The sequence below is a fragment of the Myxocyprinus asiaticus genome, chromosome 43 (genome assembly GCF_019703515.2).
Source record: "Myxocyprinus asiaticus isolate MX2 ecotype Aquarium Trade chromosome 43, UBuf_Myxa_2, whole genome shotgun sequence".
Lineage (NCBI taxonomy): Eukaryota > Metazoa > Chordata > Actinopteri > Cypriniformes > Catostomidae > Myxocyprinus > Myxocyprinus asiaticus.
Window position 1 is genome coordinate 10482082 of NC_059386.1, and position 25284 is coordinate 10507365.

A 25284-nucleotide genomic window follows, 5' to 3' on the forward strand; every position below is an offset into this window, starting at 1 on the left:
GCATTTTTACATTTTCAATAAAACATCGTTAGTATGTTTTTTTTTTTTAAGCCATTTGAATTATGGGGACACTAGAAATTTCCTCATAAACCACATTTATAGCATAATACCCTTGTAATTACCAGTTTGTAACCTAAAAAAAAGTCCTCGTAAACCACTTAAACCTGCCCACACACACACACTCACACACACACACTCTCTTAACACACTACTTAACATATTAATCAAATCTTATTATTGCCTTATTATTGTCATAAATGAAAGCAACAATTATTTTGGAGCATAATGAATAAGAAAACATTTTTATGTGCATCTATAACCTCTATTGAGCGTAAATTTAGCATGTTGTTTAAAACTGCTTACCAAACTCCAACTTTCAATAATAAAAATAATTCAACATAACTTTTATATTCCAATTTCAACTCAAATCAATTTCAAATCAACTTAATTTCAGGTCATTATTTCATGTTCATTTAATTATTTATTTGGCAAGTAGTCATGTAATAAGCGGGATAATCAGTGGTTATCTGCTCCGTGTAAGAGTCCATGATTATCCTGTCTGAGATTATTTTACATTAATGAGCCGCTGACTGTAGATTATCCCTAAAATATCACTTTAATCTTTCTTATATTGAATTTTAAGCATTCCAGCTGTTTTGTTGTGATTAAGACCTCTGTCCTTACGAAGTGCTTGTTCATTGGGAAATACAACATTGTCAATTCCATCTTTTAGCTGTTAAGAGATGAATCACAGGTTTCCTTAATACTATAAATAAAACTTGTTGTGTATCCAATATGTGCTCAAACTTCTTTCCCAGTAATACCCCTTGTACTGATCTTTATGGGGTCTTCTAGCTAAAGCTAACAGCCTTGTTAATATGTGTTTCGTTGAGTTGTTGGTGAGAGCAGCATGAATTATTTGTGTGGTAATCTGTGCCATATAATTCCTCTGAAGGTGGTGATTCATTCAAAGTGTTATTCCAGTGCCTGATGTTCCACACATACAGTTGATCATGCCTGTTGCCAGCCACTTTATATTACAGCTATGGGCTCAAGCCAGCCACTTATTGCTTTATCTAAAAGGAAGATAAGGGCGACTTGCTTGTGTGTTTCTGAAAAATTTTTGATCCCACTTTATATTAGGTGTCTTTAACTACTATGTACTAACATTAAAATACATACAATAAAATGTATTTATTGTGTAACTACATGTTGTTCTGCAAAATTCTCAGAAGATTCAAATTTGCTGCTACTAAGGTTGAGGTACGGGTAGGTTTAGGAGTAGGGTTGGGGTGGGGTTGGGTTAGGGTTAGGGGTTAAGGTTAACAGTGTAACTACAGATGTAAATAAATGCAGGTACTTGAAATGTAAGTTCAATGTAACAACATGTATGTGCATAATAAGTACATTGTATCAAATGCTGAAGTATATAGTAGTTAAAGACACCTAATATAAAGTGGGTCTGCATTTTTGCAGAAGCACATCATTTACTTTTCATTTTGTTGTCCTTACTTGTGCTCACTGATAACCTTGATACCTCTTGTAAGATATCTAATCTTTGTGTTTGTGTGTTTCAGCATTATCTGCGGCTCATGGCATTTGGGCAGATCTATAAGGTGTTAGAAATGGACCCTCTCCCATCAAGTAAACCCTCACAGAAATACCCCTGGTCAGACAAAGAAGGCGAGTATGCATGGCTACTAATTAAAAGTGATGTCCAGTGTTCCCCTTTGTTGCGCAGATGTTTTTATCAGGACATTACCTGTGCTCTTGTGTTTTATCAGGTCTTGGACTAAAGAGACCTTATGAAGACGGTCTGCTGGATGACAAAGATCTCATCAAGAAGATGAAACGCAACCTGCGAAAAGGTCTCATGCATGCACGCACACACCTTTGAGTAGTACTGAATAATGAAAGATCAAAATATCATCCAGGCTGATTAATTGGCTAATATACACTACCGGACAAAAGTTTTGAAACACTTGACTGAAATGTTTCTCATGATCTTAAAAATCTTTTGATCTGAAGGTGTATGCTTAAATGTTCGAAATTAGTTTTGTACACAAAAATATAATTGTGCCACCATATTAATTTATTTCATTATAAATCTAAAATGTAATTAAATTATTTTATTTTTTTTAATTGATGACTTGGACCAAATAATAAAGAAAAGCAGCCAATAAGTGCCCAACATAGATGGGAACTCCTTCAGTACTGTTTAAAAAGCATCCCAGGGTGATACCTCAAGAAGTTGGTTGAGAAAATGTCAAGAGTACATGTCTGCAAATTCTAGGCAAAGGGTGACTACTTTGAAGATGCTAAAATATAACACAGTTTTGATTTATTTTGGATTTTGTTTAGTCACAACATAATTCCCATAGTTCTATTTATGTTATTGCATAGTTTTAATGACTTTACTATTATTCTAAAATGTGAAAAAAAAAAAATTATAATAAAGATTGAGTAAGTGTTTCAAAACTATTGACTGGTAGTGTATGTCATGTTGAAATGATTCGCATCAGCTGAGAATAGTGCCTGATTAACTGTAGTGGTAGTTCCACCTTGTTTCAGATCGAGAACAGCACTGTAGTTAAATACAAATTTTCTTATAAATTTTAATTTTTTTTGTGAATTGAGTAATGTTGTTCAAAACAAGTATTTAAGTCATTTCAACATTTAATACCATCAGTTTTCAGTCCATAACATTTGTTTACATGAAATTGTATTATGTATCAGCATAATGTTAGTCACGTATTCATAGTAGTTATAGACAATATATTGACCAGGCCAAATATTTGTTTTATAGGAATAGTTCACTCAAAAATGTAAATTCTTATATCATTTACTTACCTACATGCCATCTCAAACTCGTATTACTTTCTTTCTATCATGCAGAAACAACGTTTTTTTTTAAGGATGTATGAGGTATTTTTGTCCATACAATGAGAGAAGCTCATTCACATCTCCTCGTGCTTCACATATACATGCTTGCATGTTCACGCGAGAACTGACGCGTGCATGCATGAAGCATGGGGACGAGTGAACCAGCTTCTCTGATGAACCTGTATAGGAAATCTGGGTGGAAGTGAAGCATTTTGGTGAAAAAGGAATGAATGTAATGTGATTGTTTTGCTTCAGAAGACATGGATTAAACCACTCTTCATATGGATTACTTTTATGCTGCCTTAATATCCTTTTGGAGTTTGAAAGTTTTGGACCATATTGACTTATATTGTATGGACAAAAATACAGCATACATCCTTAAAAAAATCATATGAAAGTCATATGAGTTTGAGACAGCATGAGGGTGAGTAAATTATAATGAGAGAATTATCTTTTTTGGGTTAACTATTCCTGTATTAAAAGTGTCAGCACCAAAATCTACCTACAGCCTTGTCAATAGATATTTTGCAATGCGTAAAGTGTTGTGCACATATAATTTACTATTATTAAATTGTTTATACTGGGGCTACATACAGCGGGGTCCGAAAGTCTAAGAACATACTGAAAATCTGGAATTTTATTATTTATTTATTTAAACTTGAAAATACACTTGAAAAAAGTTTTAGAATTTTGGGAAAGATGGAAAATAAACATGGCAAAGTAAATCTGAAATATGTACGTTTTTTCATCTGATAATACTATTTGTAGTGCTCTCAGTCAATTAAAAGTTTTAATTGCGATTAATCGCATAATTTTTCATAGTTAATCACGTTAATTTGAATATATATAATTATTTTCTCGTCAAAATGCATTTATTTCCTTTTTTAGTGAAGAAAATAAAACAATATGTAACAATATGATGCTTTATTAACATTTTCCAAACAAAGCCTTCTGCAGTATAAAGATAGAAATGCACTAAAATTGCACCAATTCAAGTAACTTTAAACGTTTCACAAAGTCTAAGTGGGAGTTTGACTAATTGAACTAGTCCCCATGTAGGTTGCATATTCATTGTGATGGGCATGAAATCTCTTAAACTTTTTTACTTAATCGCATGCGTTAACACGTTAATTTTGTCAGCTGTAATTATTTGTATTGGGAAAAAAAACATCTATTAAATTAGAAAAGAATGCAAAATAGAAACATTTTCACAAGCAGACTTAGACTTTTGAACACCACTGTATTTTCTGTTTTTCTTACTCTCTGGCCTTAAAAGCTTTGTTATTCTCTTTCTAGACAGATTACAATATGTCCAGCCTCATTTCCCCCCATCTTTAACTTTCTTTGCTGTATTTTTCCATCAATCTCTTACCTGCTTTTTCTTAATTTGCAAGCTCTTCAGCTTAATGCTCTCAATCTATCATGCTGTAGTCTTTACTTTTCTTTCTCCTCCTGCTGTGTTTCCATCTCTTTCTCTCGTGCAGAAATCATGCAACTGTTGGGAAATCAATGCCATTGATTCTTAATTTCTCTTGGAGCCGCGCTGCTGTCCCCAGCCTCTGTTCCTCGCCGGATTCAAATAAATTGCTTTCAAAGCAGCTGAATTTAGCAGTTAACCAGCTGATGGGACAAGTTAGGATAGTACAAAGTTAGAAGATGAGCTGTGTGTCTAAAGACAGCTTCCTTTTGATATAATCGCTAAAGTTTCTCTCCCTTTCCCTTGCAGCAGTTCTTGACAGTAAAGCAATAGACTCAAACCAACCCATGAACGCTCTCATGCGCTTGAACCAGATCCGGCCGGGACTGCAGTATAAACTGCTGTCTCAGTCTGGTCCGGTTCACGCCCCCGTCTTCACCATGTCTGTAGACGTAGACGGCACTATTTACGAAGCCTCTGGCTCCTCGAAGAAGACTGCCAAGCTGCATGTGGCTGTAAAGGTATACCTGGAGTTCAGTCGTTTTACTTGTCACAAGATTTTAGCCTTTTTTGCTAACTTCAGCCGTAAGCCTTCTCTCCAAAACCATTTCTTTCATTGTGTGAGGTACAGACCAAAAGTCATTATTCATTGAAAATCTTCCCCTCCCCTGTAGCTCTTAAATCAAAAATGGAACCCATTGCCATTTTGCCAGTCCTTTTGTTGTCCGTTTCAGAGCTCTGGCGGAGGGGAATATCATCAGTCAGTAGCAACATAAATTTTGGTCTGTTACTCACACAAAGCTAGCGTATGACTTCAGAGGACTTGGAATGTAGCGCATGTGTCATATGGACCAATTTTATGGTGCTTTTTGTCATTTTTGAACTTGAAACCCCAGTCCCCATTCACTTTTTATATTGTTCTATCGAATTGAGAGTCCAGAATAAACTTCAAAAATTCACCTTTTGTGTTCCACGGAAAAAAATTACGTCTTACGGTTTTGGAAGGACACGAGGGTGAGTAAATGATGACAGAATTTTTATTTTTGGGGTGAACTATTCTGTATATTGCTGAGCTTAAATCTAACAGCCATTTTTAACCACCAATCTTGAACCGGATTTGTAGATTTGCTGTAGTGACAGAGACAGAGACTCAAATCTACAAACCCGGTTCAAGATTGGTGGTTAAAAATGGCTGTAAATTAATGTTATACCATTGTTAGTCCATTCAGGAAGACTGGTTAGACTTGTTTCACAAGCACATACACACACCCACCAGTGATTCCCAGGATGCAAACAGGGCTCAAATCCATGTAATCCCAAAGTGCTTGGGAACAAAGGCTCTCTTGAGCACAGAACTGGACTAATCCTCTTTCTGTCTCTTTCTACAGCCATTAACGGCACCAACAGCCCCAATTTAGGTCAGACTGACAAATGAACGCTGCCGCTCATATAAGATCCTTCTCCATAGACACACACTTAAAGCATGCATTTACCCTCAAATAGATACTCTAAGCAAGTGCACAGTCTCCTTGTACAAGTCAACATGAAATCCAAATTGACCCTGTTTGTTTTCTTAATGCACATTCCTGGTCTTATTTTTAAGAGTTTGACTTTGTAGTCTTTTATTAAAATATAATAACTTGCTAACTTGCTCCGCCTCTAAAATGACTTTGCTTTTTGGCTCACATCACCAAGCCCTACATTTTAACCCTCCCCTCCAACCATCTGGCTCCATACTGGTATTTAACAACAACTTTTCACTATCCAATCAATACTCAATGGATAAAATCAGGGTTTTTCCTAAAATGTTTTTCTCGTTGAACACCAATTCAGATTATGGTAATAAAATGGGTTGCGAACAGTGTTTCTTGTTGCCTTTAACTTGAGTTATTGCATTACTTTGGTGTAAACAAACCCCAGGACTCAAAGGAGCGATAATTACCTTTAAATGTCTCTGGCATTAAACAGCACATTTTATTATTAAGGTAGCTAGCTATAAAATGCACAGTTACTAACATAAGATTCTCTTGAAACATTTGCATAGCCATGACAATAGTTGACCTGGAAGAGAAAACTGACCTTAAAATTAGACAATTTATGCTAATGCCAGCTGTAGAGCGTAATAGTGTCCGCCCACTTTTTCAACTGTCTTTGAGTCGGAAGTGTATTTTCCATTCATTCAGTTCTAAGCCATGAACCAAACCAACCAGCTCGGACTAAATCACAACATTACAAACTTTGATTTGAAGCAATAAAGTTTTTGAAATTTGGACAAAAACACAAAGGTACAAGACTGTGCACCTAACCTCTTTAATGAGGGAATTAAATAAAATCAAGTATGTGAATGACATAATCGATGTGACAAATTACATAATGCATGACATAAACAGTGGAAAAATATAAAACTATTGATTTAGAGTTGTTAATAAGTATACTGTCATTTTTTATTGCAAAATTATTAGATATATGCAAATAGATAAGTTGTTTGAGAGTGTTGGGAGACAGACTCGACTGCGTCACTCACAGTACATCATGCGAGTGGGTGGTCGCTGCAGAGCTCTTTTGGTGCTCTGTGTTCACCATGATTCTCTGATAGGTGGATTGCTTTTCTGCAAGAATATGGGTAGTGTAGTTCTTCACCAGATATTCTGCTATTAAACACGTTTTTGTTTTTAAATGAAGTTAAAATAAGACTGATGACTTCAACAGAAGCATATACCATTCATTAACAACCTCTTGAGCTCATGTAGGTCTTTCTTTAAAGGTTTATAAGTTATCATATAAACTGTTACCCTATGGATAAAATGTATGTTTTTTTTTACTTGGGATGCACTGATGTATCGGCCACCACTATGAAAAACCGATGGTTTATTTAAAAGTAATTATCATCACACTTTGTAAAAACTCTGTGAATTCAAATGCACAATCCAGATGAAGAAAGGTCGGCACTCCTAAGAACATGTAATAATTAATTTATAATCATTCTCATTCTCATATTAATGAGGAAAAACCAACTTTACAGATGTGACAGTTGTGAAAACGGCACTTACCTATACATGATGAGGTAAAACCATCCAAAACATTTAAAAAAGCAGCAAACTTTAACTTCTTAGACATTGGTATGATATCCATTAAGGCTACATGATTGATTGAATTAAGATTGAAATTGCAATATAACCTTGTGTGATTACTTATCTTTGAAAGCTTAAAAAAAAAGACTGCACGCAGCGATTCAGTCGCTCTTCAGTCAGCATCGTGTAAGCAAGCGGCGCCCTATTGCGGTGTGTATGGCATTATCCAATATCCATTATACCTCAATAGAACTTAAAAGGTGTTTTGTTACTTTGGTTAAAACTTTTTATTTTTCCATGATGTTGTTGACATTTCTGTGGAATTGCCCAACATATGCATAGTATAGATTTGTTCTGTTATATACTGTACAGTGCATACATGTAAATTGTGAATTGTGATGTTTTGAACTGCAAAAGCAGATGTGCAAAAAATTTTGTAGAAGTACAAAATAATCCTTTTTCACATCATTCAGCATTTTTTGATATTTAGTTTTTTTTTATCTTTTTTTTATCTTCTATTTATCTTTCATTGTGGCTCTCTTTAAAATTTTGGCCTGTCAACAGATCCAATCCATGTTCAATAGATATTATTTATTTTTAGAACAAATAAAAGCTTTTGTACCTCTGTATATTTTTAAAACATAATTCCTGAGCAAAACAGTGATCTGATGATAAAATTAGGTAAGTGGCAAAATATGAGTATCGGTATCAGCCAATAGTTTGTGTAACTAGAAGTGTTTTTTGTTGACAGACCTTAGTATACTTGACACATAGTATATGTACTGTATAGTACTGAAGCTGTTCGGTGTCAGTTTAATTCGGTAAAACATCAGTTTCCTTATTTCTTTATTTCCTATATATCTCCACCTGCTCTTGTTTACTGTGTTCCATAAATAAGCACACAATGGAAGCTAGACTGACACTCTGATCTCTGCAGCCTTGAGCCTTTGTTGTGGGCATATTTGATGCATCCATGGACTTTTATATAAGCAGTCTTTTCAAAATGGTGACTTCAGTCTCAATAATGAGCTTGGTAGCCAAGAAACTGTTTTTGATGCTGCCTGCTTTCCGAACTTTCGAATAAACCGAACTTTCCCAGCATGTTTAATCATTTTGGAATATTTTAGCCCCAAAACATTTGGCTTGAGAAAGTGAAGTCTCTTGTTTAACTCTCTAAGCTTTGACAGAACTTGTAACTTTTCAGCTTATGGTGTCGTTTTTGTGACAAAAATTTAAATTCTCATTAAAGTTTAGGGCTGATTTGGTGTAGTCGGTAAAAGGAATAGTTCACCAAAAAATGGAAAGTTCCATCATCATTTACTCACCCCTTATGTGGTTCCAAACCTATAGGTCTGTCTTCAGTGGAACACACACACACATACAAAATCGGTCCAAACTTGTTAATTAGAAGGACTTTTGGACCTGTAGTGTCTCCATGCGGTACTTCCTTTATGTAGTTCGATTTATTTGTGAATCTGTGGTGTAGGTGCTGCAGGCGATGGGTTACCCCACAGGCTTCGACACTGACCTGGACTCTATGAGTGCAGATGAGAAGTCAGACGGGGAGGGCAAAAGCGAGACGTCCACACACTCAAGCAATAACACGTTACAATCCTCAGACAACTCCAACACGCTGGAGGTACACAAACGGCATCAGCAGGTCTACATTTATTTTAAAAAGCATTGTACATGTAAATATTCCAAATGTTCTCTTTCTAGGTGCGAACTCAGGGTCCTATTTTGACGGCAAGTGGGAAGAACCCAGTGATGGAGCTCAATGAGAAACGTCGAGGCCTGAAGTACGAGCTCATCTCCGAGAGTGGAGGAAGTCACGATAAACGCTTCGTTATGGAGGTAAGCTGCACCACAGTCTCAAGTCATGTCACATTGTAGCTTATTCTTGCTAAGAACCATCCACTTAGACTGGAAAGAGACTGTGATCAGCATGCAAAGCAACCAGTCACAGTTAGTTTTGTATTTCTGTGCTGTTTTGGGGTGGGTTTACCTGAAACATATAATAACACAGTTTCAGTGTATCAAGTAGAGCAGTAAGTAAGCAAAGTAAATAGTAGTAAGTACAGACTATTTTACAGACATGACTTAGAAATAAAGGGGAATATACCTTTCTGCTCTTGGATAGTTAACTTGCTAGTAAGTGCCTAAAAAAAACTATTTCAAAGATTACTAATAACCTAGCGAACCTAGCCACTAACCTAGCGAATTTTGGCATATCCAATGATTAGTTCATTCTTGTATCATCCCGGAAGACTTTGCTTCCAGTCAGACAAAAACATGTGTGCCTATACTCCCGATAATTGCATACAACCAGCTAGTCAGATCAAGCTTATCAGATCGAGAAAGTGTTTTTCCATTTTATGTGCAAAATGTCAGATAGTCATTTAACTGTAAGACTGTGGGTCTGAGACTAGCAGAATTAAATGTAGAATTTATCGTTTTTGCAGACTAATCGGCAAAGCTGTCGGGGTTATCTGCAAAAATACACGACAATATTTTTACTGATGAGAGTATATACGAATCACTAGAGTATAACCGCAGTAGAGGTTGACTGATAGTGGATTTTTCCGATACAGATAACTTAGCTGGTGAAAAAGTGGATATCCAATAGTTTTTAAAACTGATTTATTGAATGTTTAAAAATGTTCTTTGTCTTTCCGTACTGTGACAGGCACAGATAGAAATACCAGATGCAGTTAATGTGCAACCAAAATCCCAATAATAACCAGAAAAAGACAAAAAATAAGATTTGGTCCATAAAACCAGACTTTTAACTGTAAACAAGCACAAAATACACCAGGACATATATTTTGAAAAGTCTGGTCTCCAAGCTCATACAAATGCATAAGGAAAACAAAACATTCATTCTTAGAATCATCTACACTGTATTACAAAAATAAACACTATAAAGAAACATTGTTATCATCAGCTATTTGGTATTGAAATAAGACATTTTCCCTTTTCTCTAGGGACACCGTCAGTCAAAATCAGCATGAACCTTAAACGTGAACTTATAGTTTATGTATATCTACTTAACAATAAAACCTCTTCAGAGTGCTCATTTTAATAACCTTATAAAAAGGAATAATAATAATAAAAAAAAAAAAAACTATCTGAAACTGTCGGCTTTCATTTTTGTCGATAACTAATAGTTCCAAAAAGCAACTATTGGCACCAATATATCGGTAAAACCGATATATCGGTTGCCTTCTAGACCACAGCCTCTTAAAGTGAAATGTAAACAATCAATAACACCTCATGGGTATTTACTGTATCTTTATTCTGTATGTTGTAATTGACAATATTAATCTATATTTATCTATATTTTACGTTAACTTTAATATATGTATTGTAGGCATGTCATAAAATATCTCTATATATATCGATTATTGATCGGTATGTTATTTTATTTATATATTTTTAAGGCATCGATATATTAACATTAGCTGACATTTAAATTAGAAGCCTAATTTGCATGCTTTCCTATTCACTTAGTTGGGCTTTTGTTTAATGTTTGGCGTAATAGCGTTGGGAGACCACAAGGGGGTGATATAACATTTACTGAAGCGGATCGCAAAGCACAGATATCACAACACAGGACTGGTATTTTAGAGCTCCTTGCACAGAACGCATACACACCAAAATTACGAAGGTTTTTGTACTTCTTCAAGAATGAACAAAGTGACGTTGATGAGTTTGCAGGTTAGTGTATGAAACTGGTTTAACTTTGCAAACTGAACAATTAGAATTATTAGTCAATTTTTCTGTGTGTAGCCTTGAAGAGGTTTCATTCAATCTGTCAAACCACAAAAAGACACACTTGTAACTGAGTATACATTGTGTAGGCTATATGAAAGATATATATATATATATATATATATATATATATATATATATATATATATATATATATATATACACACACACAATATATTATCCACTGATGGTTAGAGTAAATAATCTGTGTCCTTTTAAAATGATTTTGGTTGAATTTAGTGGAAAATTATGCGAGTTGAGCTCTGTGCATATTGAAATACTCAAACCAGCCCATCTGGCACCAACAATCATGCCACGCTCCAAATCACTGTGATCACATTTTGTCCTCATTCTGATGGTTGATGTGAACATTAACTGAAGCTCCTGACCCATATCTGAATGATTTTATGCACTGCACTGCTGCCACACGATTGGCTGATTAGATAATCGCATGAATGTTTGTTGGTGCCAGACGGGCTGGTTTGAGTATTTCTGTAACTGCTGATCTCCTGGGATTTTCATGCACAACAGTCTCTAGAATTTACTCAGAATAGTGCCAAAAACAAAAAAACATCCAGTGATGAGAGCGGTCAACGGAGAATAGCTGATTGGTTCGAACTGACAAAGTCTATGGTAACTCAGATAACCACTCTGTACAATTGTGGTGAGAAGAATAGCATTCAAGCAGATGCGGGTTGGCGCTATTTTGGTGGCACGAGGGGGATCTACACAATATTAGGCAGGGGGTTTTAATGTTGTGGCTGATCGGTGTATCTATATAATAATCAGGAAAATCTTCCTATTATCGATGCATGAAAAAGGCATCAATCCCAAGCCTAATATATTGTTATTTTGATTAGTGTTCTAAATTGAAGCATTAGCATGCAGAGAATATAAAGAAAGCCCAATCAGCACATTCATCGTGTCTCCAACCTTATATTGTCAAAAAACGTTATCAGGTGAAATTTATAAAACCCTTCATCTGTCCCGTGTTATGCACCAAATCTTTTTTTATTTTTTTTAAGCATTATTGGGATTTTGGTTGCACAATAAACTATTTTTGAGATTTCATTCAATTTGGAATTTCGTAGATTCTCTGTCTTGGTCTGCCCAGTCCCAGAAAAGATTAAGAACGCTTTTTAACACATTCAATATTTCAATTTTAAAAACTATCAGTCAATTAACTGGTTATCATCTTTGTTATAAAGCAAGTTATCTGTATCGGCAAACTCTAACATCGGGACGACCTCTTAATTTCCCATTGTGCAATAACATGCTTCTCACATTTCAGTCACTTATAACGAATGTATGATGTTATTTCCTGTTCAAAACCCTTATCTTTTTAATCTCATTGGCAGGTGGAAGTGGATGGGCAGAAGTTCCGTGGCGCAGGGCCCAATAAGAAAGTAGCCAAAGCCAGCGCTGCACTCGCGGCTCTCGAGAAACTCTTCTCCGGGCCCAATGCAGCTGGCAACAAGAAGAAAAAAATTATCTCTCAGGTAGGTTATCAATTCATTCGATTAGTGATCAATAATGTCCAATTCAATTTCTCAGAACGTGCTGATCAGTATCAGTATGTCCCTCATTAGCTGGGGTCAGTGCCTGGTAATTCATGATCACTCTATTAGATATTCTGTGATCAATATTCCCACAATGATTTCAAAAGGACCTGCAAAGTAATTCAGTTTTTTTCTCAGAGAAAGCAGTCAATGCCAAATGTAATCCATAGACTCTAATCAAGGATATTTCAGTAGTTCCTATAGTGTTGTTGATGTGAGGTGAATGAGTGGGTTGTAAAGTGTGTTTGTGTGTCCTGTAGACTAAAGGGGCATTAGCTGCAGCTGCTGCTGTGTCTGCCGTGGCGGTCCAGGCAGCTCGGGGAAGAGGAAGACCCACCCTCACGCGAGGAGCCTTCGTCAGCGCTGCCGCAGCACCAGGATACGTCACGGCAGGTGTGTGTGAAGCCAAACATTGTTTCTGTAGTGACTAAAGGCCTGTTTACACCAAGCCAAAAGATTTGGCATGAAAACATGCACCAATGCATCTCTATTAACTTCTTTACACCAAATCTGAAATATCGTTCTGCAGTGATCAGTCTTTATTCCGAAACTGGGTTAATTTTTTTATTGTTCAGATGCTGAATAATTCATTTAGGTGTCCAAACGTTTTTCAGAGAATGGCTAAAATTCGGCATTGGTCTTAGTGCAAATAGTTTTGATGTGAAACATTATGTGCGATCATTCATGTTGTTTAGGTGCATCGGACTTGGTGTGAACAGGCCTTAAATTTGAAGGGGAATGCCACTCCATGGTGTTTTTTTTTTTTTTTGGTAACAAAATTGTCTGCATCTATTTCCACTTGTATATAAGCTCATATTTACGTACATTTAATTAAAATTAATTATGGCCTTTGAGAAAGGTCCTTTTCACATGATCTTTTCGTCAGGGTTCCCCAAAGCATTGATCTCTGTGGAGCAATTGCACGCAGGTCAATTGGTGTAACGGGATTATTTCAAATAAAAGTTTTTTTTTTTTGCTCAACAAATTAAAAATAATATCTATATTTCCTACTTGTTCAATGTTGCTTGCAGTACATACACTTGTTTCTCCCTTACAATGACTCATTAGGAGGTGTACGCCCTTGAGCTGTCACAGAAATACAAAAAGACATGCATATGAACATAATTCATGTTTTTAAATTCTACATAAATAATATTTTAGAAATGTGTAACCCAAGTAATTAAAGTAATTAACTAAATTTAAAGTCAGTATCTGATTACTAGAGTTTCAAATGTAATGTTACACTACTTTTAACTTAAAAGTAACTAGATTAAAGTAACTAATTAATTTGTAATCAGATTACACTCAACACTGCACAAGCCTACTCTAATCTTAAATACAGTACATTGAACCTCTATATTTCCATATTTTAACCGTTTACTGTATACATTTCCTAGTGTCTTGGTGGGTAGAAACTTCGTATTGTCACCCCTCCGTCACTCAATCATGAGGTGATGTGGAGGTCATAGCAATGCATGATGCTTGTGTTAAAGCCTTGGCACAAATCATGTGAAAGAGCCTTACACTTAACCATCCATCATGAATTCCATGTTCTCACAGGCTTCGGAACCCCCTACGGTTACAGCGCAGCGGCCGCCACTCCTGCATATGGTACGTACCCCCTTCCTTCCCTTCCTCCCTTCCTCCAGTCAGGATCTAGCATCCAAATCTGCCCCCACTTACTCCCCCATTCAGCAAATTGGGCTTTCAAACCTAGCAGAACCCCAAAATCTTATGTCCACAAAGAAACCTTAAGAAAAACGACTCCCTGGACGATGGAACCGAATCATAACCTTTTGGTTCTTAACTGTGGTTGGAGCAAGACTTGCTGCACCTGGCCTGAGTGTGACTCTGCTCGTGTAGTCTGCCTGCAGGACGCTTGGCCCATTTCTCTTGAGTCTGGGCGGCTCTGTGAGCGTCAGCATATTGCTGCTGTCTACAGCACAAAGTTACACCATTCAAAGCAACCGCTGGGCTCAGTAGACTGAAGAGAGTTAAAGAAAGTGAAACACAGACGCTTGAAGACCAGCGTTAAAACTGTACGTTAACACGCTACAATTCATGCAATGTGAAAACTCAAAGCTAAGGCCCTTTAAAGCAAGTTCATTTACTCGTCTACCATCTTGGTAAAGCCTCCAGGCAGCTATTTTCTACATTGGTAATGGAGCACAACAGTCTGGTTCTGGAAGTAAAAATCCCATAATATTTTTTCTATAAGGAAACTGAGTTTTAACGATAACTTAATAAACCTGTTAAGACAGATCTATCGTGAGCTCCGAGGTTGTTAATCGATGGGAAATGCTTGTGTTAAAGCCATCAGTCCGCATTAGAGGACTGGAATCGCAGGCCGGAGATCTCCAAATGGGGGAGGATTCTCCAAAAGAGGGTGGGGATACTCCAGAAGGGGGCGGGGTTACTCCATAAGGGTGTTATGCCAATTCCAAAAGGGGGCATCACTTCCACTCACGGAAAGGGTTAGTTTAGGGGCTCCCTATATCTTTGCTGGCGGTTTGGAGCTCCCTCCCCTTTCTGAAGCTCTGCCTGCAGCTATGTCCTTCTCGAATTCCTGGTGAAGAATGACACTACCTGTGATTCTGCAGAGAAAGATCCACCAATCAGAGAATGGCAGCAAACAAACTGCGACATTGTCATTTTTTTTTTTTTAATACTTTTTTGCTTCAAATCAAAGTTTGTAATGTTGTGATTCAGCTCAGAGCTTGTTGGTTTGGTTCATGGCTTAAAACTGTTTTATGAAGGATTTTATGAAATCCCTATCGAAAAAAAATGAAGGGGAAAAATACTTCCTGAACCAAGACTCTATATGCATTCAAGTACCAATTAAAGTCACCTATAAAATCTGACAAGAATGGTCAAATTTTTTTTTGCTGGTTTTGCTTAAATCACGTTAAATAAACAGTACTTCCAGTTAATGTGCATACGTTTTCTAGGGTAAACAAACTGTCAAAAAGTTGATTAGCTCTTTTCACTTAAAGGTAGGACTTCCATTCTTTCAGCTTCCATTTTGAACATTATGATTTCATCTGTTTATGTTTCTATGAGTGGAAGCGCCGCTGCACTCTCACACACATCTGTGTAGTCTATGGCATTAGGAGCATCTCTCAAGCCTGGCCCAGTCGAAGATGCTTTGAATGAGCCTTATGTGCAGGGGGGACTAGGTGAGGTGGAATTAGCGAAAACAAGGGCTGAAATTGGAGGGTTGTTTGCTGGGTTTTTTCTGTTTCTTCCATGGGGGATGTGGGTGGGGGGTGGATATGGAGTCGTTCCCAGCACCCTGGTCTCTGCCTGCCACATAAAGAATGTTCCTTTAGGTGCAAGATGAAACCCGATTGTGTGCTGCAAGAGAACAGTGCCCCCTTCTCTTTACTGTCTCTCTGGTTTGGTGCCTGAGAGCTGTGTGCATGCAGTAATTCTCACCAGTCATCTTACGCTGTTCAATCCTCTACCTCCTGTTGCTGCTTTGGGATTTCTAAATGTAAATGACTGTGAGACTACAATTACAGTTCTGTTCACTCACACAAACACACACGTGCATCTCAGACACGCCATAGAATGAACACTCCACATAAGAGGGCCAGCCAACGAATCACTCCTCTGTAACCCTCCGTATGTTCTCTACTTATAGTCCAGATGCATAACTGAGTTAGTCGCTAGTTTCTATATCTCAGTTTTAACTTTGATTTCTGATTGGATTGATAGTTTTTAGAATATCAGTTAAGACTAGGGCTGGGTGATTCATTATATTTTTACAAGATATTTGTTAATTATATGTATAGCAATTTTTTGGCCATTCTGTTTCCTAAAGACAGTGCCAGTAGACTAGATTTGTGCCCACCCCATGCGTCACAACTCTAGAGTACGAGAGCGCTAGTGTTTTTGATTTAAACCTTGCAAGTTTGATTCATTTCTGCAAATTAATTTTATAATTTGTATTTTTTTTACTGTCCATATTAACATAGTTTTAAAACACTTCAGTTATTCGTTTGCATTACTTAAAAATTTTCATGGAAGTGTCCGTGTGGCATTTGACATGCTTTTGAAATTGTTTGATAAAATATTTTTATATTTTGTTTGGAAAACATGTTTTGATTACTTTTAACTAGTTTTTACAAGGGCTGTCAATCATTAAAATTTGTAATCAAATTAATTTTGTGATGTGATGATGAATTTATTAAAAATAATAGCAATTATTCTCATGTATCAATCATCTTATTACAAAACCCCCCAAATAATTCAATATATTAAACCTATAAATTCAATATATTTCAATATATTTAACCTCCTGAGCGTGACTGCTGTGTGCATTTTCCATTTCCCTTTTTGATTTTTAACTAGTAGCACCTAATAAACATGCAAAATCTTTTTCCTAAAAATGTATGTCAACATATGTGGACAGCGGGATTACCGTCTCCATGGTAACACGTTCAACAAGCCACATGATAAGATGTGCGGATTGACGGTCTCAGATGCGGAGGCAACTGAGATCCCTCCTCCGCCACCCGGATTGGGGCGAGTCACTACGCCACCACGATGATTTAGAGCGCATTGGGAATTGGGCATTCCAGATTGGGGAGAAAAGGGGAGAAAAATCCCCCACCCCCCAAAAAAGAAGAAAAAAGAATGCGTTTTTGCGTTCCTTTTGGAGCGTCTCACTTTGACTGTCATTTCATTGACTTTCAGCTTCTCGCACCATAAGCTCACATTTTAGGTCGTTGTGTCAAGTTAAACGTAGTTTGAAACTTTGAAAAATGCATCTCAAGACCCCTGTATTCAGACTTATGCTCCGTCCTGCTGTGAGAGGCTCATTTTGTGCTGCCTTCTCTCGGTAAGGGTGCAAAGAACACGAAGTTGGTACTTCAAGCTAGAATTGCCCTACAACAGCTCTAATGTTTACTAAATAATACTTTTAGCTTCAAACATTTAAAATCTACTTGAGGACAGTAGTTAAGTTGAAATGATGGTTCCTCTCATTGGGGGAAAAAAAACAACCTTTTAAGCTATTTCAGAGCAAATGCATAACCATCAAGATATATATTAAAAATTGTGAAACAGTTTAAAAATAGAGATATGATTGTTTTATCTATGTTGCCCAGCCCTAATCAAGACCCATTATTAATAAAATGAAATATGCAATCTAGTTTGCAAGGTCAATGATCCACATATATCATATAGCTTATCACATAATCACTTTAGCATACAGATACCTGTGTATTATCTCCTATCTGAATTAATGCTTGATTATGCCCTCTCTTTTCATTCTGTTTTTCCTTGCCTCCCCTCTCTCGGGTGCATAACCCTATGCCTGAATAGGACTGAATTGGCACTAGACTTCATTTAAAAACAAAACACCCTCAGGTCTTTTATTTGATCCTGGACTTATGTGGAGTGCTCTTTTCGTTTTCTTTCTAGGTTTGCCCAAGAGAATGCTTCTGTTCCCCGTCATGAAAGTGCCCGCCTACCCCGTCCCCCACTACTACTCCTTTTAGCTCAGGAGCACACCATACACACACAAATACACACACACAAACACAGCTTAAATTGACATCAGTCTTATGAAATCCAGGGCCAGCTATAAGGTTTTTTGTAAAGTGCTTTTTAGTCGATCATTTTTGTTCTATTACTGTCTTTTGATTTTAAAATATACAGGTTTTATGTTCTTCAGAAATACTTGAAGGATTTGTACAGTGATTATTACCTCATTCTTGGAAACTTAAAATATATCAGCCTTTTTTTGTTATCATGGTTGTTTTTCTGTAGAATGGGAATACTGTAGGCTGTTTTGACACAGGCTTAATCTATGTACGGATATCAGGAGCTGTGTTAAAGATGTATAGATCTTATTCAAACTACTGCTGATAAATAAACCTTTATCTTCATGAACTACCAAGCACTGACTGGTGTATGTTTGAAACCTTTGTAGTTAGTGATGAGGAATTTATGTATTCTACTCTAAAGTTGCAGTTCTGATTGACATTTACCATTGCATTTTGTCTGTTGATACTTCCAGAAGGTTTAAAGGAATGTTCCGAGTTCAGTAGCAGTTAATGCAGAGGGCTGAGTCCTGTCGGAATTACTGTTATTACGAGGTGACAATCTGGAAAATCTACTCGGAGCTGTTCATATCCTTGGACTGAGAAATTATTTGTTTCTATGGCAACGCTCATATCAACAAAACCAATCATTGTGTGGCTTTGATGATGATGACAGAAAAATATTTAATCACTACATTAATTCATTAATTCACCTCCATATGTTAGTTAATCTAAGACTTAAATTATTTTTTACAAGTCGGAATCTCGTAATTACAGTAATTCTGACATGATGTGAACGCACTATAAGCTCTAAGGGCGACAACTGTGACATTACCACTGAAAATAATTTAGACTCACAGTTTGTAAAAGCAAACAAAATACTCTTGTATAGTAATGCACTTACAATGAAAGTCTATGTGGCAAGACATTTCGGAGGGTTTAAATCTTGGTGCGTTTAATGCAAAGTTGCGGGGTTAACTGGTTTTGCGTAGTCATGACAGGAGTTGAAAGATTGCATTTAACTTTGCACAGACTAAGGCTGTGTTTACACTGTCACAAAAAATCCGATTTTTTACATCTGACACAGATGTAAACACATACAGTATATCTGATTCCCCTTGGCTTTTCTTAACGGCATGTCCTTATGAAGCAGATGTGCCTGCCAGCACTCGCACAAAAACTCAAAGATTTTCTTGTTAGGCGGAAATTTGTACCCACTCTCAAACGTGTGGATTTGGTCCCACCACTCCTGACTTCTAGCCCTATTCGGATGGGATTAGTTTTATATGGGGACATGGGGTAATATAATAATTACCAGAGCTTCTAAGTAATTGTAATTTAATCTCATTAAATTTTCCTGTGCGAATCGGTCACGTCAGTCATTTTTCCTGACTTTCTCTGGACTGTGTGTTCCCGCACCGGTAAAAAGTACAACGCATTTGGACTAATGCATGTTTACCTCAAGCTTTTAATGCTATCGAGTGTTTATTTACCAATGTAAAAAAGAAACGAGCAGTTTTTGATTATGATTTGAGCAAAGTGAGTGCGGGAAATTGCGTTGAGCCCTGCGTTTCAGAACATAAAAATATGGACAATCCCTTGACATTATGTCATTTTAATTCAAGAGTGTAATACAAGATTTACAGCCTTGTTAATGTCACCAGTTCTGTTGTATTTAGCCAGATATTCCAGTCAATTTCTTCTAATAATCACAGATACTGTAAATGCTTATTTTTTAATCAGCACAGTATACATTTTCTAATAGGTCAGTTACACGTGACAGCAGTGTGTAAATGCTGTAGACACACCCATGTCTGTGATTTTTACAGACAGAGCTTATTCTGTGCGAATTGACTTTAAATATTACAGACGTCCGCAGTAATAATTTCTTTACGGACATATGTCAGGAAAACTAATCTCGTCCGAATAGGGCTTTAGCCACACTTCTTGTCTGACCGATGTTGAAATCATTAAAGCCGTGCTTACCATGTCAGCAGTAAGAATTCACTTTCGCCTTTTTGCATAATTAATTGAAATTGCGTGCAATTTTGCCTACTTTTGAAAATATTATTAATGTAAACACAGATATCAGATACGAGTCGAGTCTTCAGTGAATGTAAACAGACGGGACAAAAAATCGAATACGGTCAAAAGATCGGGTTAAACCTTGCAGTGAAAAGTTAGTAAGCGATTCTATCACCAGTGTTGGGAAAGTTACTCAAAAAAAGTAATACGCTACAAATGACTAATTACAGTACCTCTCTAAAATTGTAATAAGATTACTTCACTGATTACTTCATTGAAAAAGTAGTTACATTACTTACTTTACTTATAAGATATTTTTTATCCTTTTTTTTTTTTTTTTTTTACAGGAAAAAAAAATTCTGCTCAACAAATTCAAAATAATGTCTATTTTTCCTCTTCGTTCTCTGTCGCATCCAAACCATACTCTTGTTTCCCCCTTACAATGATTATTTAGGGGACGCACTCTGTCAAACCGATGTTGTTTTAAATGTGTTTTACATAAATAATATTTTGTAGAAATATGTGTAAACCAATGTACTTAAAAGTAATTAAATTAATTGAAAGTCAGTAACTGTAATCTGATTACAAGAATTTAAAATGTAATGTATTATACTACTTTTTATTAAAAGGTAATTAGATTACTGTAACTAATTACTTTGTAATCCGATTACACCCATCACTGTCTATCAAATGTTAAAACGTGTAATTTTGTGGCTATACTTTCGAATCGTTGTGGATTTTATCACTCATCCCCGTGCTCAAATGTTTCCTGTAGATTTTCATTGAATGTGTATTTCTGTAAAAATAAATAAATAAATATATATATATATATACATTTATTTTTTTTGCTTGTTTTTACAAACTAAGGGACAAGTCAAAATTATTGATGCTGTTAATAGAGCTTAACTTCTTTTGGAAGATTCCTTTAATACTGTTCTAGCAGCTTGTGTTTCCAGGCAGAGCTTATTTTAGAAACTTTAGTTTAGTGGCTCTTTTGTGGCATTTAACACACAACCCTTTTTATGAGCAACATTACCCTCTTGCTGTCCCAATGAATGAATGTTGACCCTGTCTTGCACTAGCTTAGATAATTTCATTCTTGGACATCACAAAACATGTCTACGTCTCCCCACAGAAGGGTTAGTCAGGCTAGATGTTAACTGTATTGTTCCACTGAGCAGATAGTTCAACCATACAAAGTCACACATTACACAAGACTACTCAAACACCGACCCTTCACACAGACATACACCGGAGCCTCCAGTCACAGCCTCACAACGGAGAATCGAAAGCAGCAACAAGGGATCCATGGAGACATGCTACTGAAATGTCTTTTTGTCTTCTTTTTTTATACCTATTGGTGAGTGTCTTATTGTGTGTGAAATGTTATTTCATACTCCTCCAAAGGCCAGCACAAGCAAATTCAAGCTGAGGTCCGTTGCACTTTCCTTGGGGTCTTTCTTGACCATTAGTCTCTTATGAAGAACTACAAACCTTTCAAAGACACCCCACTTGTCCTCTCCTTTAAAGGTAAAGCTCACCCAAAAATCTAAATTTAGTAATTTATTCACCCTCATGTCGTTCAACGTTTCTTACATGGAACGCAAAAGAATTTTAGCAGAAATTTCACTCTGCTTTTTCCTATGCAATGAAAGTGAATGGAGACCAGGAGCTGAAAAAATGGCAAAAAGTACTATAAAAACAGTCCATATGACTCCAGGCTTATGAGGCCATATGACAGCTTTGTGTGAGGAAAAGACTTAGTCTTCTTGACCACAGCTCCCAAAACACTTTCACACATACTGAATTCAAATAGTCAAAACGTGTTGCACCAGGTTTGACATCAGTGATATCAAGCGTCATTGGTTGTCATGTATCTCATAACAGATTGCAAGTGGAAAATTTAATATGCACATATTCAGATCATAAGAATGATGTTTTAAAGCTGCAGTGGAGGTGTTTGTTTTTGTTGTTTCTCACACAAAGCTATCGAATAACTTCAGAAGGCTTGGAATATAGTGGCACATACATGGTTTCAAGCTCCAACAATGACAAAAATGCACACAATAAGTATGATAAAAGAAGTTCCGAACAACTTTTGCACTCTTCTGAAGTTATATAACAGCTTTGTGTGAGAAACAGACTGAAATGTAAGTACTTATTTATGAAAACTATAGAGCAGGAACAATGACTAAAGTATTTGAATCTGAATTTTGTTAATTTGAATTCTAGACGTGTGACAATTAACAAAATTGAAGATATTTGTGGCGTATATTATAAATTCATATTTTTAAACAGCAGATTTTTATTTTATTTTGTATTTCTTTTTTTAAGGTGAAATTATCTGTAAATATATAAATTATACAATTACGAGTAAACATTTTGAGATTAAAAACCCTTAAACGTCCACGGGTCCATAAGAGGGCGCTCTGTCTTGAAATAAGTTTACGCTTAAAACGTTAAAGTACACGGATACATAAGTCAGGCATATGGGGTATCGTTTGAAAGCTTAGAATCTGAACTTTTCATAAAATATCATCAATTTTGCATTTATATTACATTAAAAAATATAAGGGCTGAAAACTTCGGCATCGAAAAAAAGCGCAACCTAGAGGTAATGTGGTAGAAATTAACATAAATGTAATATCATAGCACTTAACTGGAAAAGTCGTATATTAAATGAAAGCTCTCATTCTCAGGAATGTGACTGTATAGTTTATTGTGTTGCCCTAATACCACAGTTTCAAAAAAATCAAAAAGTAAAAGCTTAAAGTAAAAAAACTTTACATCTGCTTTTACCTTAGGCAGTTTTCTACAAAATGAGCCATTTCTTACTTGTCGGTGAGCTGTCTTGTGTGAATAATCCAAAGTTAAATCTAAGATGCCCAGAACAAAATATGCAGTCCAGTAGGAAAAGCATGCTAAACAAATCATCTGAAAAATATGTTATCGACTATTAGTGATAAAATGTTTTACATCATCACAAAGAGGGGAATCTCAGATTTCTAATGAGACCTAGATTGGGTTTATAGTCCACTCAGAGACCAAGATATTCGATGAAACAGTGAGGGTGGTGCATGAACTGAAAATGAGACTTAATGTCTATGGACGAGCACATCTATGAGGGCCAAAATATGTTAGAGCGCCACCTACAATTCAGATCGGCATTTTGTGATGGAAGATGATAGAGGAAAAATGATTTTTCCTAGTACTTACTGCCATCTAGTGGAAAAAGGGAGATAGTGAAACCGAACCAGAGGTGATAACTTGGGTAATCATGCTGTTTAAAAAAATAGACATTTATAAATATGCCACAAAAATCTTAAATTTTATAAAAAAAAAAAAAAAAATGTCATGTCCAGAATTCAAACTAACAAAATTCTGAATAAATTACTTTAGTCATTGTTCTAGCTCCATACTTTTATGTTCACCCAAAGAAAGTCATACAGGTTTGGAACGACATGACTGTGCGTAAATGATGACAGATTGAATATTTTTAATTTTTTTATAATTTTTTTTAATGAACTATTTATTTAATATACCATTGGCTCTCTTTTACTGAGAGTCAAGATTCTTCCTAATTTTTAATGAACCTAAACAATGGCCGATGTCTCTTGAGCAAAACCTTATCCACAGTAATGCATCCAGATATGTTCAGAAGTATCTTTGCTTTTTGTTTGGTCATTTCAGCAATGCTTGTGTTGGCTGATGGTTGGGTCATGATCATTGCTTACCAAAGAGGAACACTATATCCATGGTTAAACGAGTGGTCGCAATATTCCCATTCATTGTTAATGTATTCCCCCACACATTTCGTCATGGTCATCGTCTAGTGTCCACTCTAAACCAATGGTTCTGTCCTCTTTGGTAGTGATAGCTGTCATTGTACTATACTCTCTCCAAAATCACAACAGATCTGATTTGTCAGAGTTATGTACTTACAACATCTGTATGGAAACTTCCAAGTTGCCACAAACGTTTCACATTTCCTCTGTCTTTTTATATCAAACGAATGAGCTCCCGAGTTCTTTCCATTTCTTTTTTTTTTTTTTTCAGTATGATTTTTTTGTGTGTGTTGGAAGGTGATAACCGTGCAGCTTAAGTTGTTGATGTATTTTTTATTAATCTTGAAACGCTCCCAGTGCAATGAAAACCCCACGTACAGCCCGAAAGAGCAGAGGTCCTAGCACCCACCCCTGTGACACTCCCTAACCCCATTCCCCCCATCAGAGTCTATACGGCTGCCTCCACCCGGGCCACACCATTAATCGCAGCTTTCTCTGCTCTTGTCCTCACTGTAGGTGGTCTTTTCATTGACAATCCCTTTTACCAGCCTCGGACCATCGCTCCTTTTTTTATTCACTTGGGTCCTCAAGATCTCTTCTCTGACTTCTAGAACCATCAGGTTGTGTGGCTCTAAACTGTCGTACCACTCCAGGCTTGACCAGGCTGTCTCCGCCGCTCAGAAACGGGCCAAACTTCATACACTCTCCACCCATCCATACCCTATCTATGGATCCAAAAACTCACCGATCTTACGAAAGCAATACTCTATTAGACTTGCTCATCCCGAAAACCGGCTGTGGACCTTAGTTTCCTCTTATATAGCAATACACTTGAACTTCTTTGGGCTTTAAGCTTACTTGAGATGATGTGAATGTTCAGTTGAGTCTTACTCAATCTTGGCATTGCAATATAGTCATTTTCATTGTATATTCACCACGCATATGTGTGGCTATATTATAAATATATGCATATATATGTATGGTCTATGGCACTATAAATATATATGTATAGATATACCCATGTACTTAGAGTTTGTATATTTGTATACAGTGTGTATGTATATATATATATATATATATATATATATATATATATATATATATATATATATATATATACAGTATATAAATATACATATTCTTGGTATTAATTATTTTAGAATTGGAAAGTGATATGTAACCATTATACTAGCATATAGCCTTCTTCCAATTTTGTGTATATAT

The 25284-nt window shown here is 36.3% G+C and overlaps 1 protein-coding gene across 8 annotated transcripts in view; it reads left to right on the forward strand.

The window, feature by feature from the left end:
* The window catches only part of LOC127433500 (spermatid perinuclear RNA-binding protein-like), a 169733-nt gene extending 144745 nt beyond the window's left edge, over window positions 1–24988 (forward strand). For 5 of the 8 annotated variants that reach the window (XM_051685453.1, XM_051685455.1, XM_051685452.1 and 2 more), the window contains 9 exons: window positions 1578–1683; window positions 1785–1868; window positions 4610–4821; window positions 8858–9010; window positions 9091–9225; window positions 12501–12641; window positions 12962–13094; window positions 14262–14312; window positions 24577–24984. In XM_051685453.1, the coding sequence (XP_051541413.1) occupies window positions 1578–1683; window positions 1785–1868; window positions 4610–4821; window positions 8858–9010; window positions 9091–9225; window positions 12501–12641; window positions 12962–13094; window positions 14262–14312; window positions 24577–24671 (1110 nt within the window). In that variant the 3' untranslated portion in view covers window positions 24672–24984. Of the gene's footprint in view, window positions 1–1577; window positions 1684–1784; window positions 1869–4609; window positions 4822–8857; window positions 9011–9090; window positions 9226–12500; window positions 12642–12961; window positions 13095–14261; window positions 14313–18128; window positions 18607–24576 lie in introns of those variants that run through there. The other 3 variants (XM_051685457.1, XM_051685458.1, XM_051685459.1) reach the window with 3 other exon arrangements.
* Window positions 24989–25284: the final 296 nt, after the last annotated feature.